Source organism: Nilaparvata lugens, chromosome 9, assembly GCF_014356525.2.
Source record: "Nilaparvata lugens isolate BPH chromosome 9, ASM1435652v1, whole genome shotgun sequence".
NCBI lineage: Eukaryota > Metazoa > Arthropoda > Insecta > Hemiptera > Delphacidae > Nilaparvata > Nilaparvata lugens.
The window spans coordinates 43,282,378-43,301,519 of record NC_052512.1 but is presented as its reverse complement, the minus strand read 5'-3'; the positions used below and the strand labels follow the sequence as shown (position 1 = coordinate 43,301,519).

Here is a 19,142-nt window from a genome sequence, read left to right as displayed (position 1 = left end):
TCCGATTTGGATGAAATTTGGTATACAAGTTCTTTGAAACAAGGCGCAGAAACGTATGTGTAACGATTTTTGATAAGACCTCCGGTTTTAATATAAATTGTGCCGCTCTAAAATGTGCTGTATTGAATGAATGGTATCGTTGGAATGCTATCGATAGAGGACAAGAGTTGTCAGCGGTGAACCTTGAAACGTCTGAGCCGCTCCAAATCAAATGAAGAAAACTTCTCACTTGATTGCACCATTTCTTCCCTTTTCAACACGATATTTCCCTGTTTCATAGATGAATAGTTTCTAAACCTACCGAACCGGCCGGAGACATCACAGCTTAGTTAGTTAGCTCTTGTTTTCATTTTAGTATGAGATCGAAAACCGACTTGTGAGCATAAACATTCTGCAAAGGCATAACAAGCCGCCATAACATTGAATCCACTTTTCATGAAAAACATTATTAGCAACCTCCTGTCATTGTCACCAACAAACCCATCTTATTTAGAATCATTTTCCGTCTCACTATTGTCTGTGAGACGATTCATCGTCTAAATTGCCTACTGCATTATCCATTTTTTTGTCAGTTGACCGATTTCTTATTTAATTGTTGGAAAATTTGTAATATTGTAAATATGGGGACGATATGAAGGTACCTCCTTGAGAGACATTTATAAGTAAGTCCGGTGTCCCTGGAAACAATGTCTTTAGCACTTGCAATGTAGAAAATAATAGATGACATGGATAAATCTTTACAATATACTTTAATTTCTTAATGGCCCTTCTCATTAGTTTGAAAGTTGTAGCATAGAGAAACAATAGCGTAAGTAGATATCCCATGGTATAGGGCGTTTATGTCGCAACTTTTACTGTTATCCCAAGCCGATTACTGTCGATTATTGTTGATTTTTGTCGATTACTGTTTTGACCGGGTAAGAGTGTATGAACGGCACAATATGAGATACTACCAGCGTCATAAAGCTTCACGGGAAAGAACTACGTGGGCTATCGGCTTGAGATAACAGTTAAAGTTGCGACATAAACGCCCTATACCATGGGATATCTACGCACGCTATTGTTTCTCTATGGTTGTAGGCTATTCATGAGCGAGGTCTACTGTTCGCAGAACTACTAGTTATTGATTTTTGAATTGATTTCAGGATAAGAGCAAACTATTGGGAGAACTATGGCTCCGTTCAGAAGTGAATCAGCTGGAGACCAGAGTTAAACAGCGTGGCCAGTCTGCAAATTTGCCGCCATACTTGGTACTGGACGCCCCTGCTCTAATTTCACACCTGGCGCTCGCCAAACAGCTGGTCGCCTCCAAGAAATTCATCGTCCTTGTGCCGTCTGTCGGTCAGTTATTCACTCATCATCCATATTAATTTATTCATTCATCAACAGCTACCTCAAAATTCATCTATCTATCTATCTATCTATCTCTCTCTCTCTATATATATATATATATATATATATATATATATATATATATATATATATATATATGTATATATATACTAGCAGGTAACCCGTGCTTCGCCAGGGTCTATTGACGTAATGGAATCCAGAAGAATTTAAAATAGGCCTATAAGAATCCTCGGTTGATTAAGAATTTATAAGCAGCATTTCAAGTAAATCAGTCCAGTAGTTCAGAACTGATGATGCGTCAAACATAATCTTACTATAGTACTTTACACCTGTATACGTGTATAATCCAGTTCTTTAATATAATAAAATTTTTTAATTCCGACCATATGATTTGGTGATTTTTTTTATGAAATCGTATGTACTATTAATGAAGTTTGAACATTAATTCTGAAAAATCTTGAAGGAAAATTGAAATTTGGGCTTCCAGGTGCACGAGATTGATATTTTTAGAATCTATGTTCAAAATTAGGAGATCTAAATCATTCCCGTTTTTCCGGTTTGCAATCCACAAGTTGACATGTTTTGATGCGAACAAACGAACACACGAACAAACACAACCCTACTCTCTCTTATTATATAGATAAAAGCGAAATGGCACTCACTCACTGACTGACTGACTCACTCACTCACTCACTCACTCGCAGAACTAAAAATCTACCGGACCAAAAACGTTCAAATTTGGTAGGTATGTTCAGTTGGCCCTTTAGAGGCGCACTAAGAAATCTTTTGGCAATATTTAAACTCTAAGGGTTGTTTTTAAGGGTTTAAAGTTCGTCTTTTAGCATGTATATTCTTCTTCTCCCAATCTCTTAATTATGATTGAAATTTCCATATCATATGTTACTATAGAACTATAGTCTAGATAGAGTACCTCTTCGAAACAGTTGTTAACTGGCAACTAAATTAATAATTTTGTCAGGTTGGCATTAAGTTGAGTTGACTTTGTTAGGTTGGCACCAAGTTGAAGATTTAAATGCATTTATCGCGGAAAAATTGATTGGGCACTGCTACTTCAATCCTGGGAATATTATATTACTAGCCGTCAGGCTCGCTTCGCTCGCCATATCTGTTTAGCCAGACATTTAGTCTGGACCCCCGACTGGATTGTCCTAACATGTGATAAAAATGCTCAAATAAAAAAGGCAGGCGAGCGAAGCGAGCCTGCTGATCTCATTCTTGGACGATCCAGTCGGGGGTCCAGCGGAGCCCCCTGGCTAGACGGATATGACGAGCGAAGCGAGCCTGACGGCTAGTTCTGAATACTCTTCATTATTCTTTTATTCTTTATACTCTTTAAACCGATAAACCGGTCCCAATAAATCCGATGAATTTCATTCATATAAATGCACTGAACCATAGCCACCTCTAATACAAGGCCCCGGCCTACGATATTGCAACGTCGCAGTGTAGGCCTAGAATCTAATACATGATTGGTGAAAAATATCAGCTGGTATTTTAAACTAGTAGTTCTGTGAACAGTAGACCTCACGCAGTATTCTCATTCACAAGTACCAGATGTCAACTGTTTTAAATGTTAACAAACTCGTTTGAATTTGTATTTCATATGATATAATTCTTCCAGTTCCGTGATGATCTTTCTATCTGATGAAAATTAATTTTTTAGAATCAAAAATATTATAATTTCTCCAGCATTATTTGGTTCATTTGTTTATTTTTATTCACCTATTAAATTAGTTTTTTCGAATGTGAGTATGTGAGAATATTGATACTGATGGGCACGCATAATAATACCATGACTGCAAAACAAAATATTGAAACCAAAGACCTTAATAGCTGCGATTAGACCAAATTTATTTAAAAAATGTTGATAACTCAATCCTTTTAGATTATATTAGATTGAACATAACTTATCATACACATAATTATGACCGTCGGTCCCGGCTGCCTAAAAAGCAGTCGTTAGGTCATGTCAGAGGCCCTGAAATTGATCAGTTGCGACCTGAAAACTCTGACACCAGACCTGAGCCAGCCAGGTCACAAGATATTATTATTATTATTATTATTATTATTATTATTATTATTATACACATGAGAAACATATGTGTTTGTCAACTTCCGTTCAATCTAATAGAATCTATAAGGATTAAGTTTTAACCATTCTGTTAATAACTTTTGTGTAAACCCAGCTTAGAGATGCATACCTCTTTAATGTCTTTGATTGAAACTATAGACCTTATGGAAATACAGTAATAGACTGGCTTCTCCACACATCTGTGTAATCACTTGTCAGCTGATTTATGATGAATAATTCTATAGTCTGATTTTTACTCTAACATTGGCTCATGAAGGAGGCTCCTTTTTACTTTCCTTACCCTATTACCATAGGTAAGGAAAGTATTGCTTTCCGAAAAAAATTAAGGTACCCCAATTTCTAAATTTCTATACGTTTAAATTTCTCAGGGGACGAGTCCAAAAAAATGGTTTTTGGGTATTGGTGTGTGTGTGTGTGTGTGTGTGTGTGTGTGTGTGTGTGTGTGTGTGTGGTGTGTGTGTGGTGTGTGTGTGGTGTGTGTGGTGTGTGTGTGTGTGTGTGTGTGGTGTGTGTGTGGTGTGTGTGTGTGTGTGTGTGTGTGTGGTGTGTGTGTGTGTGTGTGTGTGGTGTGTGTGTGTGTGGTGTGTGTGTGTGTGTGTGTGCGCGTGCGTGCGTGCGCGTGTGTGTGTGTGTGTGTGTGTGTGTGTGTGTGTGTGTGTGTGTTGTGTGTGTGTGTGTGTGTGTGTTAGTTAGTATGTTAAGGTCCTTACAATATAAGGATCTGACACGAACAAGTTCGATCTAATGCAATTCAAGATGGTGGATGAAATGACGAAAATGTTGTCAAAAACAGGGTTTTTCGCGATTTTCTCGAAAACTGCTTCAACGATTTTGATCAAATTTATACCTGAAATAGTCATTGATAAGCTTTATCAACTGACACCATATCTGTGAAAATTTCAGGAGCTCCGCCCCATCAATGCAGATAGATTCCCAATTATCAGGCTTCAGATACAATTGAAACAAAAAAAAATCAAGTGGAGTAGATTGAGCATGAAAATCTCTACAATTAATGTTCAGTAACATTTCCACCTAAAATTGAAAATAAGCTTTAAATTCGGGAAAATGTGATTATTCAATTGCAAATTATTGTTGATTCTATTAAATCATCCACTATGAAGAGATAGCAGACCTCATGTGTGTCCAGTGTTATTGCACTGTCACCAGCTGGCTCAAATCTTTGAATAGTAGACTTGAGATGCGCGGGAATACTAGCGTCAGGTGATCAATTTTCATAACGGCAAGGAAAGTTGTGTGAGTGCACCACACCAGATTTTCCTTTTATATTATCCTTGAAATGCAAAATTTCCAAAAACCTTGTATATACGTCGACGCGCAATTTAAAAAGGAACATACCTGTCAAATTTCATGAAAATCTATTACCGCGTTTCGCCGGAAATGCGCAACATATAAATATATAAACATATAAACATTTAAACATTAAGAGAAATGCCAAACCGTCGACTTGAATCTTAGACCTCACTTCGTTCGGTCAATTATTACTTTGTTTTTTGTTTTTCACTATTACTCTATTTCTGGTTGTGTGAAATTGACAAAGACTTATTTCTTTTTTCTTCAGTTATTAAAATTGAGTGACTGTCCCGTTCATAAATTATTATAATACAATATTATTCATAGTGTTGAACTTCAACCACATCTGTTAAGCTATTGAAGCTCTTTTCTTTTTTTTCTTCCATCATGATACTGTTTTCCCTAATAATTACATTGTAAAAACATTTATAAAAAATCTGGTGTGGTATACTCACACAACTTTCCTTGCTCATTGATCTATAACCCTCATTAACGAGCATGATTTAGGGAATAACATTCCCGCCGATTGGCGGCTGAATGAAACTACGATTATACTATTGTGATTGTGTTAAAAGTACATTTTCCTTTGTTTGAATCTTAGACCAGTTATAGAATAGACACGTCCAATTGTATATTCATACTAAAAGTCGATGAAGCCAACATCTACTGCCAAATTCGCCCACCTTGACGTCACAACAGTGACGTCACGCATCGTATATACATTGTTGTTAAACAATGAATTGTTAAACATAGCTTGTTTTCCATAGCAGATTATCATTTATTTATGTAATTATTATTTATGAAAATGGTAATCTCCTGCGCAGCATATAATTGCACTGACATTTTTATTTTTATCTTTTCATGTGTAAGTTGAAATTCATACACATAAATATTGTAAGTTGTAACTGTAATATTATTCTTGGTTATGATGTAAGTGAACTCATTGCAGCATGACAATAAATTAGTTTTTCCTACAGTTACGTTGAAAAGTGGCCATTGCTGCACTGATTACAGAACGCAAAGAATCACTTTTCCGCTCTAGTGCGGGAAAAATTTTTCTGCACTCCAGATTTGCAACATGGCAACACAAAATACTTAGTAGGTTATATGGAGCAACAGTGCAGCAAAATCAAAATGAAGTTGGTAACAGTGACTGCTGTGGCTGCTATAGTGAGCAGAGGTGCAACAAAGCACAACGCGCTAATTATTAAGTATATATTATAACCAAGGACAGCATTTTTATTCAATTTGACAATAAATTAAGGTTTTTATCAATAATAAAATTACACAGAAAAACATTTGATGCATTTCAGGCAATTTTACCCATAATTATTACCCACTTTTCATATTCAATGGTAACTGTAGGAAAAACTTAATGTGAAATACGTGCGCAAAGTTCCTCTGCTGCACTCAAGAAACCATTCCGCCCTCGCCTACGGCTCGGGCGTAAACGTTTCTTTCGGTGCAGCAAACTGTCACTTTGCGCACTAGTTGCACAAATAACTATTGTAGGCTACCGTACCTTATTATTTTCAAAACAAATTATAACTTTGAAGCCGATATCACATAACACATCATAAATTAACATATATCGTTTTTGCCCGTAGCTAGAAATAACCTAAAAACACCATGCATCTGAAATAGACACAATCTGAAAGTTTTCAATACGATGCGTGACGTCACTGTTGTGACGTCAAGGTGGGCGAATTTGGCAGTAGATGTTGGCTTCAGAGGCTAGACTTCCCAGCGTGTCTATTCTATAACTGGTCTAAGGTTTGAATTTATTAAATTTGAGGATTTTTTAAAAGTTGTCAAAACAGCTGTTCTACAAATGAAATATCGACATGTGTTCTTTTGAATAAACTGCTCTAACTACCTACCTCACGCACGAGAAGGATGTTACAAAGTAAATTTCTCAAGGATGGGGTGGACCCCCTGTTAATTTCTCAGGGAGGAGACTCATGCCTGTTAATAGAGCTGATATATAACTATACAGGGTATGAATTTGTGAAAAAATCGGTCGTCATTTTTGAGAAAATCGTGATAGAAATTTATCAAAATTCATTCTTCTCAGGAATATTACGGAGCTCCTGCTATTTTCCCAGAAATGAGACTCATGTCAGTTGATAGGGCTTATAATTAGCTATCCATGGTATGAATTTCAAGAAAATCGTTAGAGCCGTTTTCGAGAAAACCGTGAAAAATATGGTTTTTTAGCCATTATTCGCCAATTTTTCCGCCATTTTGAATTGAATTTTATTTAATTTCTTATTGTCGGATCCTCATGGTATAAGGACCTTAAGTTTAAAATTTCAAGTCAATCGGTTAGTTAGGAATGGAGTTATCGTGTTCAGAGACACACACACACACACATACACACACACACACAGACCACCACCAAAAAATCATGTTTTTGGACTCAGGGGACCTTGAAACGTATAGAAAACATGAAAGTAGGGTACCTTAAATTTTTACTTTCCTTGCCCTACTACCATTGGTAAGGAAAGTATTGCTTTCCAAAAAAAATTAAGGTACCCTAATTTCAAGTTTTCTATACGTTTCAAGGTCCCCTGAGTCCAAAAACATGATTTTTTGGTGGTGGTCTGTGTGTGTGTGTGTGTGTAGGTGTGTGTATGTCTGTGAACACGATAACTCCATTCCTAATTAACCGATTGACTTGAAATTTTAAACTTAAGGTCCTTATACCATAAGGATCCGACAACAAGAAATTCAATAAAATTCAATTCAAAATGGCGGAAAAAATTGCGGATAATTACTGAAAAACCATGTTTTTCTCGAAAACGGCTCTAACGATTTTCTTCAAATTTATACCATGGATAGCTATTTATAAGCCCTATCAACTGACATGAGTCTCATTTCTGAGAAAATTCCAGAAGCTCCGTAATATTCTTGAGAAAAATGGCGGATAATGACTAAAAAACCATGTTTTTCACGGTTTTCTCGAAAACGGCTTCAACGATTTTCTTCAAATTTATACCATTGATAGCTAGCTATTCATAAGCCGTATCAACTGACATGAGTCTCATATCTGACAAAATTGCAGGAGCTCCGTAATATTCTTGAGAAAAATGGCTGATAATGACTAAAAAACCATGTTTTTCTCGATTTTCTCAAAAATAACTTGACCGATTTTTTTCAAATTCATACCCTGTATAGTTATTATCAGCTCTATCAACTGGTCTTTTCCTGGGAAACTAATGGGGGGTCCACCCCATCCTTGATAAATGTACTTAGTAACCTCCTTCTCGTGCATGAGGTAGGTAGGTAGAGCAGTTCATAAAAAGAACACATAGTTGAGATATCTCATCTGTAGAACAGCTGTTTTGACGACTTTGATAAAATGAGGACTAAAAAAATCATCGAGTTTCACAATTTACACAAAGGAAAAAGTACTCTGAAAACAATTATATATACACATATACAGAAGTCTGATCGTAGTTTCAAATATGAGCAAGGAAAGTTGTGTGAGTGTACCACACCAGATTTTTTTGGAAAGCAATACTTTCCTTACCTATGGTAATAGGGCAAGGAAAATAAACATGTTGTGAATAAAGTTTCAGTTCAGTTCAGATACTGTATCAAGTTTTGAGATGATACTGTATCATATTGTGTTGATCTTTCTTTCTCCAATATTCTTATCTCCTTGTTGATTTGATGTTTGTGTAGTGGTATCCCTGTTGGACGAGAGAAAGAGAGAGAGCGTGTTGGTGAGGGAGAGCACCCGATGGCTGGAAAGTCAGCTGAAGGGCGGAAGTCGGTTTGTAAGGGCTCAACGGCCTTCGGAGCATCTCGCTTTGCCACTTATCAAGTACCCGAAAAAAAAGGACAAGGAGGCTTGGTTAGTATTCATTTATTCATTTTATTCATCCACTAGCCGTCAGGCTCGCTTCGCTCGCCATATCCGTCTAGCCAGGGGGCGAGCCCCTGGACCCCCGACTGGATCGTCCAAAAATGAGATCAGCGGGCACTCTTCGCTCGCCTACATTTTTCATTTGAGCATGCTTCATTCCATCAGAAAGTCAGAGTACTGAGAAAACGCAGAAAAGCTTAAAAAACGCTGATTTTGGGTGTATCTTTGATGAAATATTAAAGTCACCTCATCACAAAATTTTTAGACCCTAGCTAAACCTCTGTACCAAATTTGAAAATTTTCTGTCTATTACTTGATGAAATAACTGAAGAAACGCTAATTTTGGGCGTATCTTTGACGCTATTGCAAATTCCTTTTAACACAACATTATTACACCCTAGCTTAGCTTCTGTACTAAATTTGAACATTTTCTGTTCAATTTATACTCATTCTCTGAGTGAGTGAGTCAGTCAGTCAGTGAGTGAGTGCCATTTCGCTTATATATATATATATAGATCAACGACTTACAAACATGATTGTAGAATTTGATAGAGTATATATATATATATTTGATAGAGTATATATACCGTGTCCCCCGAAGAGGTCTACACGTTTGATTTTATACTAGTAGTTCTGTGAACAGTAGACCTCGCGCAGTTATAAACTACAGCCTCCTCTTATATTGTCCATCAGAGTAAATCCTGTCTGTATGTCGAGTCGGCGAGAAATCGGTGTGAATACGGCTAATGGTTGTTGGGGTTGGTGTATCAAAAATGCAAACATCAAAAGCTAATCTACTTTAAGACATACTGGCAACAGGTCAGCCCGAGTTCAAAGCAGAGAAAGGTTGAGAGACAATCCTGTGTTATTGACCGAGCGAAGTGAGGCACTAAGTAAGTACCTGATTGAATGATTACAAAAGTTCAACAGCTGAGTCATAATTTTGACACAGTCCCACACACATGAACTCGCTCACTCACTTCCATCACCAACAGACGACGAAATAATAATTATTATCAGATGTTTTTCCAAGGATGAATAATAATTATCATTTTAATGTCCTTCAGCGAGTTTTCTCAGGGATGAGACCTAGTGCAATCGAATCTTTATATTATAAACCTACTATGTTCTCAACTTTACTTTGGATGTTTAGATGTTCATGTTTATATGTTTGTATTTCACCGGATCTCGAAATTTATTCAATTTCATAATTTCAATTTCTTGAGAATCGTTAGAGCCGTTTTCGAGATCCGGTGAAATACAAACATATAAACATGAACATCTAAACATCCAAACATCTAAACATATAAACAGAAGTTGCTCGCTTAATAGTATAGGATTATTAGCATTGTCGATACAACAGCCATTTTTTCAACTGTTTCTTCTTTATTTTTATTTAAATATTTTTCATCCTCTACCCTTTTACTAACTTTCTGAATCTGACCAATATATCGTTCTCTTCTAATCTTATTAGTTATAGCCTACTGAATTGTGAATATTTAATGAATTGCGATATTATTTTCTTTTCTCTTATTTTCTTTTTTAATTGTAACGTTACACTATCAAATGTGTCATTAAGGCTCGTACTGGAGTTTGTCTGTGAGCCTTTCTATGTTTTTATGGAATAAATAAATAAATAAATAAATAAATGAAGTAGTCGTTTTCACACCAACATCACGTCGACACGACACGACAGGACAGAATTTACTCTGATGGACAGTATTAGAGGAGGCTGTAGTTTATAACTGCGCGAGGTCTACTGTTCATAGAACTACTAGTTAACTAACGATGGCTTTTTGTTGTCGAATATCAATTACATGCAATGACGCATGCAATTCAATATCTCAATGTAACTTATTGGAAACACAGCTGTTGTGTGGCATGCAGTGAGGCATGCAATTGATGACTTTAAGTAGCATAGTATTTTCTCCCGACTTTTCTCTGCTTTCAACTCGGTAAGCTTTTGATGATAGTAGCATAGCTGTTTACATCAAATTATTAGCATTGTCGATACAACAACCCAAACAGCCATTAGTCGTATTCACACCGATATCTCGCCGACACGACAGGACAGGACAGAATTTACTCTGATGGACAGTATTAGAGGAGACTGTGGTTTATAACTGCGCGAGGTCTACTGTTCACAGAACTACTAGTTAACTAACGATGGCTTTTTGTTGTCGAATATCAATTACATGCAATGACGCATGCAATTCAATATCTCAATGTAACTTATTGGAAACACAGCTGTTGTGTGGCATGCAGTGAGGCATGCAATTGATGACTTTAAGTAGCATAGTATTTTCTCCCGACTTTTCTCTGCTTTCAACTCGGTAAGCTTTTGATGATAGTAGCATATAGCTGTTCACATCAAATTATTAGCATTGTCGATACAACAACCCAAACAGCCATTAGTCGTTTTCACACCGATATCTCGCCGACACGACAGGACAGGACAGAATCTACTCTGATAAACAGTATTAGAGGAGACTGTGGTTTATAACTGCGCGAGGTCTACTGTTCACAGAACTACTAGTTAACTAACGATGGCTTTTTGTTGTCGAATATCAATTACATGCAATGACGCATGCAATTCAATATCTCAATGTAACTTATTGGAAACACAGCTGTTGTGTGGCATGCAGTGAGGCATGCAATTGATGACTTTAAGTAGCATAGTATTTTCTCCCGACTTTTCTCTGCTTTCAACTCGGTAAGCTTTTGATGGCAGTAGCATATTATAGCTGTTCACATCTAATTATTAGCATTGTCGATACAACAACCCAAACAGCCATTAGCCGTTTTCACACCGATATCTCGCCGACACGACACGACAGGACATAATTTACTCTGATGGACAGTATTAGAGGAGACTGTGGCTTATAACTGCGCAAGGTCTACTGTTCACAGAACTACTAGTTAACTAACGATGGCTTTTTGTTGCAGGTTGTTTTTTCAGATAGTCGAATGCTGTCATTTTTTGAGCAACCAGTGTGGCAGCAAAGAGCCGGGTCTAGTCACTCTGCTAACAGGATCTACAACTCTGCTCAACGGGTCTAACGCCAACGGATCTAACGGGCCAAACCCCAACGGATCTAACGCCAACGGGTTTAGTCCTATCGGTATAGCTAGCAGTGCAGGTGAGTTGCCACACTTCAGATGATACTGTATCATTTTGTGTTGGTACTGTATCATTTTGTGTTGATACTGTATCATTTTGTGTTGATACTGTATCATTTTGTGTTGATACTGTATCATTTTGTGTTGATACTGTATCATTTTGTGTTGATACTGTATCATTTTGTGTTGATACTGTATCATTTTGTGTTGATACTGTATCATTTTGTGTTGATACTGTATCATTCTCTGGTTATCTTTGTATCATCTTCCTATAGTGAGGTCCACGTTACAATGGCAGTATTTGATTAACATTGGTGTTGCTATCCTTTTCTACTTCTGCACTGTTTTCAAAGTTTGTAAGTTTTGTATCAAATTATTGTGTTATGTATCAAGCTCAGATGATACTGTATCATATTCTGGTTATCTTTGTATCATCTTCCTATAGTGAGGTCCACGTTACAATGGCAGTATTTGATTAACATTGGTGTTGCTATCCTTTTCTACTTCTGCACTGTTTTCAAAGTTTGTAAGTTTTGTATCAAATTATTGTGTTATGTATCAAGCTCAGATGATACTGTATCATATTGTGGTGATCTTTGTATCATCTTCCTATAGTGAGGTCCACGTTACAATGGCAGTATTTGATTAACATTGGTGTTGCTATCCTTTTCTACTTCTGCACTGTTTTCAAAGTTTGTAAGTTTTGTATCAAATTATTGTGTTATGTATCAAGCTCAGATGATACTGTATCATATTGTGGTGATCTTTGTATCATCTTCCTATAGTGAGGTCCACGTTATAATGGCAGTATTTGATAACATTGGTGTTGCTATCCTTTTCTACTTCTGCACTGTTTTCAAAGTTTGTAAGTTTTGTATCAAATTATTGTGTTATGTATCAAGCTCAGATGATACTGTATCATATTGTGGTGATCTTTTTATCATCTTCCTATAGTGAGGTCCACGTTATAATGGCAGTATTTGATTAACATTGGTGTTGCTATCCTTGTCTATCATTCCACAAAGCAGATTGCGCTATCCTTTCCTACCTCTGCACTGTTGCCAAAGTTTGTAAGTTTTGTATCAAATTATTGTGTTATGTATCAAGCTCAGATGATACTGTATCATATTGTGGTGATCTTTGTATCATCTCCCTATAGTGAGGTCCACATTATAATAGCAGTGAAGAAAGATAGGAGAAAAACGTTGCCAAGTCTCTCCATTTTGCCACTGAGTGTACACAGCTGTTACTCAATTCATCCCATTAAATTTGATCTAATAATAATTATAATTTCCTCGATAAAATAATCAATCTAATGTCAAATTTATCAAGAAAATATATTTTTTCATAATTTGATTCAAAAATTTGCTTCCATAACTGAGATCAGATTTTTATTTTTCTACAAACCTGAATTGGCGGCTAATTTATAAAGCTGTGATACACCAATCTGAATCTCAAAACAACAAAAATTAAGTTATTTGGTAGGTATTCTATTCCAGTTTCTTTTAAAAATAAGAGAAAAATATTAATCCTATTAAAATGAGTAATTTCAATGGAAATAATTCTGAAGTAACCTTTCAATATTATTTATACCGGTTCGAGTAGGTCTAACCTAACTAGGCTAACTGAAGCATGGATGGAGTCTAGGATGGTTAGTTATCAACTTTTAAAATGTCATTTCATGTATTTTAATTTGTGTTTCTCATACGGTAATGTCTAAAAATTATTTAATTGATTCAAAAATACATTTTAAATCAATTATACGACTTGTGTACTCGAGTATTTTGATAGAATGAAGAAAAAAAAATGGCGGCTGAGAATTGTTTGTCTACTTTTGTACAGTCACTGTCAAATGTAAAAATAAAATATTCTGGAAAATAGACAACATCGCAAAGCTAGAGAGAGATAGCGCTATCTGTTGTGTTGTATGATAGAAAAGGACAGCAACAGTATTGTTAATCCTACACTGCCATTATAACGTGGACCTCACTATAGATAGCAGAGCCATATCAAATTTGAGCTACATATAGCTCTGCTATAAGTAGATCTACGCTAACTACGTTAGCGTAGATAAAACTAACTTTATGTAGCGGAGCTACATATAGCTCCATATGTAGCTATTTAAGAATGGGGGTTGTACAGCAAGATAAAATCAATGTTATAATAATGCAATAATACTTTATAGAAATCTTTTTTCATCAGAGATTAGCCTTACTATGTACATAAGTTTATTAGTTTTAATATTTTTTAATAATCAAAACACAAGTCTAAAATTCAAACGTCTTGGAGTCTTAGACAGCTCATCAAGCACGGTGAACCTTGAGCATTGTTAATCCGTTTAATCTTTGCTGCCCTATCGAATTCCATAGGTATGTTTTTATTGTACGCAGGGTGGAGAAAGATCGTTCACTAGTACTGGTTGAGACTGGCAGAGTAATAGTTAGTAGTTCTGTGAACAGTAGACCTCACGCAGTATTCTCATCCACAAGTACCTGATTGAAACTATAGACCTTATGGAAATACAGCAATAGACTGGCTTCTCCACACATCTGTGTAATCACTTGTCAGCTGATTTATGATGAATAATAATAATTCTATAGTCTGATTTTTACTCTAATATTGGTGTATGAAGGAGGCTCCTTTTTCCTTTTATACTAGTAGTTCTGTGAACAGTAGACCTCACGCAGTATTCTCATCCACAAGTACCTGATTGAAACTATAGACCTTATGGAAATACAGCAATAGACTGGCTTCTCCACACATTTGTGTAATCACTTGTCAGCTGATTTATGATGAATAATAATAATTCTATAGTCTGATTTTTACTCTAATATTGGCGTATGAAGGAGGCTCCTTTTTCCTTTTATATTTTCCTTGAAATGCAAAATTTCCAAAAACCTTGTATATACGTCGACGCGAAATTTAAAAAGGAACATACCTGTCAAATTTCATGAAAATCTATTACCGCGTTTCACCGTAAATGCGCAACATATAAACATTTAAACATTAAGAGAAATGCCAAACCGTCGACTTGAATCTTAGACCTCACTTCGCTCACTCAATTATAATTTAAATCTGATTTTTCTTTTTCAGGCATCAACATTGAGCACATAGAATCGTTTCACAGCAAGTGGAAAAGCTCGTCGAAAAGTCACGGATGAAGGAAAATGGCTGGAAAAATCTTCCCAGGGGTTTTCCCAGGGGAAGTGACGGATTGGAAAATTGAGATAAAAATAGATTGACCACATTATGGTGTCGACAAGGATATTCTAAAAAGGAGACAGAAGATAGAAATCTACTAAAGGAAGATAAAGGAGAAGAAAGAAAATAGTAAAGAAGAAAAAATGAAGGGAGTGAAATAAAGAAATGGAAGAGCATAAGAAAAGATTTTAATATGTTGGAAATCTGAGATCAAGGAAAGGAAAATGTATTCTAGTTGGAGAATCAACTTTTCCAATATATAACTTTTGAAAGTAGAGGATATATCTGGATTATATACCTATATATGTCAGATAAAAGATAGCATAAGAAGATAAGCCATGGTTTGTGGAATTCATTCAAAGCTTCGTATCAAATTATGGTGTTGTGTATCAAGTTGAAATGATACTGTATCATTTTGTGGTGATACTGTATCTTTTCTGGTGATATACCATGTTAAATGACCGTTATGTTGCAAACGTCAGTGTTAACTGAAGCCGATAGTTCTAGTAGTTGTTTTTGGTGAAGCTATGTGACGCTGGAAGTTTTGTATCAAATTATTGTGTTGTGTATCAAGTTGGCATGATACTGTATCATTTTGTGTTGATACTGTATCATTTATGATGATATATCATAGTACAGGACCGTTATGTTGCAAATGTGAGTGTTAACTGAAGTCGATAGTCCTAGTAGTTGTTTTTGGTGAAGCTATGTGACGCTGGAAGTTTTGTATCAAATTATTGTGTTGTGTATCAAGTTGGCATGATACTGTATCATTTTGTGTTGATACTGTATCATTCACAGTGATAAGCCATGGTAAAGGACCGTTATGTTGAAAATGTGAGTGTTAACTGAAGTCGATAGTCCTAGTAGTTGTTTTTGGTGAAGCTATGTGACACTGGAAGCTTTGTATCAAATTATTGTGTTGTGTATCAAGTTGAGATGATACTGTATCATTGATAATGATTGATAACTGTATCATTTGTGGTGATATGCCATGGTGTTGGACCGTTATGTTGCAAATGTGAGTGTTAACTGAAGCCGATAGTCCTAGTAGTTATTTTTGGTGCAGGTATGTGACGCTGGTAGTCTCTCATACTGTGCCCTTCTTACACTCTTACACTCCCAACAACACACTAATAATAGACAGTGTATAGGGTGTCTATGTTGCAAATGTGAGTGTTAACTGAAGCCGATAGTCCTAGTAGTTATTTTTGGTGCAGGTATGTGACGCTGGTAGTCTCTCATACTGTGCCCTTCTTACACTCTCACACTCCCAACAACACACTAATAATAGACAGTGGTCGGAGATGAAATTTGGGACATAAACTACCTTGGAATATCATCTTATGCTATCTTTTATCTGCGCCATAACCTTGAAAATATTCATGCAATTTTCAAATTTCTAATGCCAATTAATCTCAATATTGATGCTGTAAACTTGTAAACAATGATAAAAATATCAGAATTCATCAATAGTATTGTTGTTCATTTTTTGTCATAGCCATTCAATTTCAGCTGTTTTACATCCATGAAATCAAGCTGGTAAACAGCTGATTGTAGAACAAATGAACATATGATTCTCATTACAGCATACTATCATAGAGAAACGATCGCATAAGTAGATATCCCATGGTATAGGGCGTTTATGTCGCAACTTTTACTGTTATCCCAAGCCGATAGTTGACGTAGTTCTTTCCCATGCAGCTGTGTGACGCTGGTAGTCTCTCAAATTGTGCCGTTCATACACTATCACCCCAACAAAACAGTAAAAATTGACAATTATCGACGGTCATCAGCTTGAGATAACAGTAAAAGTTGCGACATAAATTCCCTATACCATGGGATATCTACTTACGCTATTGTTTCTCTATGATACAATACTGTAAAAAAATCATATGTTTTCTCTAGTTCCGAATTTGGAACAGCAAAACTCGAGGTCTATAAATACAGGTCATGACACTCGTGTTCCTTATGGAGCGGCCATTTTGTGGGGTCTTCATGGCGGTACATTTGAAATATTCCAATCTAATTCAATTTGCTCAAAACAAAATTGTGCATTTTAAAAACAATATTCTGGTTCAGATAATATGTGAATTCAGGTTTTCAATCTTTTAATAATGAAATTTCAATAATAAATGCTTCAATTATTCATTTATTTATTATTAAAAATTGTTTTTATTCTTGTAACTTAAGGATTATGATTCATAAGGCATTGGGACAAGACAGAAATATGCGAGGCCAATTTCAAAAAGAGTTTAAAGTTCCCGATCAATTAAATCTAAAAATCATTGATTCAGTTCCTGGTTGGAATCTAATTATTATTATTCTGTTGGAACAATTTATTTTACAATTCAAAGCCAAGCAATATCCCTTGAACAATATAACACATCATGTTGTTCAATCTATAATGATAACAGCTGATGAATTTGAAAATTGGTGAACTAGAACCCCATAAATGGCGATTTTGCAATGCATCACGGGATCGTATCATGACCTGTATTTATAGACCTTGGCAAAACTAGTACAAATTAGCGCTCCAGATGGAAGTTTTGTCAACTACAATAAACAAATTCCTCATTCGAAACTTGTAAACCAGGTTATGTTTATAGAACATATCTTAAGTTAAGTAAACGGAACACGTGACATCCTTTTTAAAAAGATTTATTCAAGAAACAAACCGGCATAGTGACTGCCCAAAATACAGAAATGAGACAAAGAATCTTAATTACTAGAGCTTATATACTATTCTAAGTGCTGTATCAGCTACTATACAATAACAATGGGTATAACTTCTCCCTCCCCAAGTTTGGAGCTGTCCTCAGCGACCAAAAACTGATAAGACCCAAAATACAAAAACTGGTTAAAAACAATATAAAATAATACTCAACTAAGTTATCAATACATACTAATACAAAAGTGTTAGAACAATTTTTCAAGTAGGAGTTTCGGTTGGGAGGTACGGTCCGCCTAAGTTGCAAGCTATTTGTTTCTTATCAGGAATATTTCGATTACAAAATTTCAATGAGATTTTACATTTGTAATAAATAACTGCAATTATTATCAACAGCACAAAAATTCCAATTGGGATAAGAATATAATGAAGTAGGTAATTGCTTTCAGCTGTAAAATCCTCTATAATTTCTAGTGGTTCTATATTTAGATTGGCTTTATGGATCAAGTCGAAAGATAGATTTGTATATAGTGTTCTCGCAGGTTGTTCTGAGGGTAAGGATACAATGCTTTCCCAATAAACGTATGGTTCTAAAAAATTAAACAGCTTTTCTGATTCTTCAAGGTTCAGTAATTGAGTCTTCCTTGGATAAATTGTAATGTTTTGATTTTGTTTACTTATAGTGCAAGTAGTAATATTGAACATTAAATATTTATTTATGACTTGAATGTATCTTATAAAAGGTTTAGCCTCACTTATAACCAAAGATTTACAATCATGAAGGTCCTTATCGTCTAAAAGTTGACTTATACACTTATTAACTATTCTAGACATATTCTTACAGTAATAATTATTTCTTATTAGTAAACAATCTCCTGTAAACAATGAGTTATCTTTTCGAATTATGAAGGACGGATGTTCAACAATTGTTCGCAACTCATTTCCTTTTACGACTGGGTAAGATAGGAGAAAAAATGTCTCATAGGCATGAGAATACAAAGGCAATTGTATAAAATAAGTAATGAAATCATCTTTCACATGACAATGTGCAGACCCTAGCTGCCACAAAATTTCGGGTTCATCAGAAATGAGAGACAATTTAGCCGAATGAATTAATAAAGACAATTCGTTTCTAGACAGAATACTTGAATGGAGTATGTTTAGTCGACAAAATTCTAAGCTCACCATAATATCGTCTATTTTATTTTTTATGAGAGTCAATGTGTTGAATAAGAAAGAATGTTGTTGAGTTAGCTCTATTGAAGTGAATTGAGTGGTGATTGAATTAAAATAATTTTTCAGCTTGACATTGTTGGCATGAATGACATCAATCCCATTGTTAAATTTGTGTATCAAGTTTCTATTGATTGACAATTGATTTTCGACATTATGCTCTAAATGATATTCATTTGCTTGCACTTTCTCTAAAATTTTGTCATATTTCGCTTTGTCGTCAGAGTCCATGTTTCCTGTAATCCAGCTTATTGCGGAACCAAGTCCGT

General features: G+C 35.5%; 1 protein-coding gene across 1 annotated transcript in view; it reads left to right on the top strand.

The window, feature by feature from the left end:
• Positions 1 to 15,119, top strand: part of LOC111062177 (protein SMG5) — a 64,799-nt gene extending 49,680 nt beyond the window's left edge. The window contains exons 15-18 of the mRNA XM_039435345.1: positions 1,146 to 1,341; positions 8,465 to 8,636; positions 11,595 to 11,788; positions 14,862 to 15,119. Coding sequence (XP_039291279.1) covers positions 1,146 to 1,341; positions 8,465 to 8,636; positions 11,595 to 11,788; positions 14,862 to 14,929 — 630 coding nt within the window. The 3' untranslated portion in view covers positions 14,930 to 15,119. The remainder of the gene's footprint in view (positions 1 to 1,145; positions 1,342 to 8,464; positions 8,637 to 11,594; positions 11,789 to 14,861) is intronic.
• The last annotated feature ends 4,023 nt before the right edge of the window (positions 15,120 to 19,142 follow it).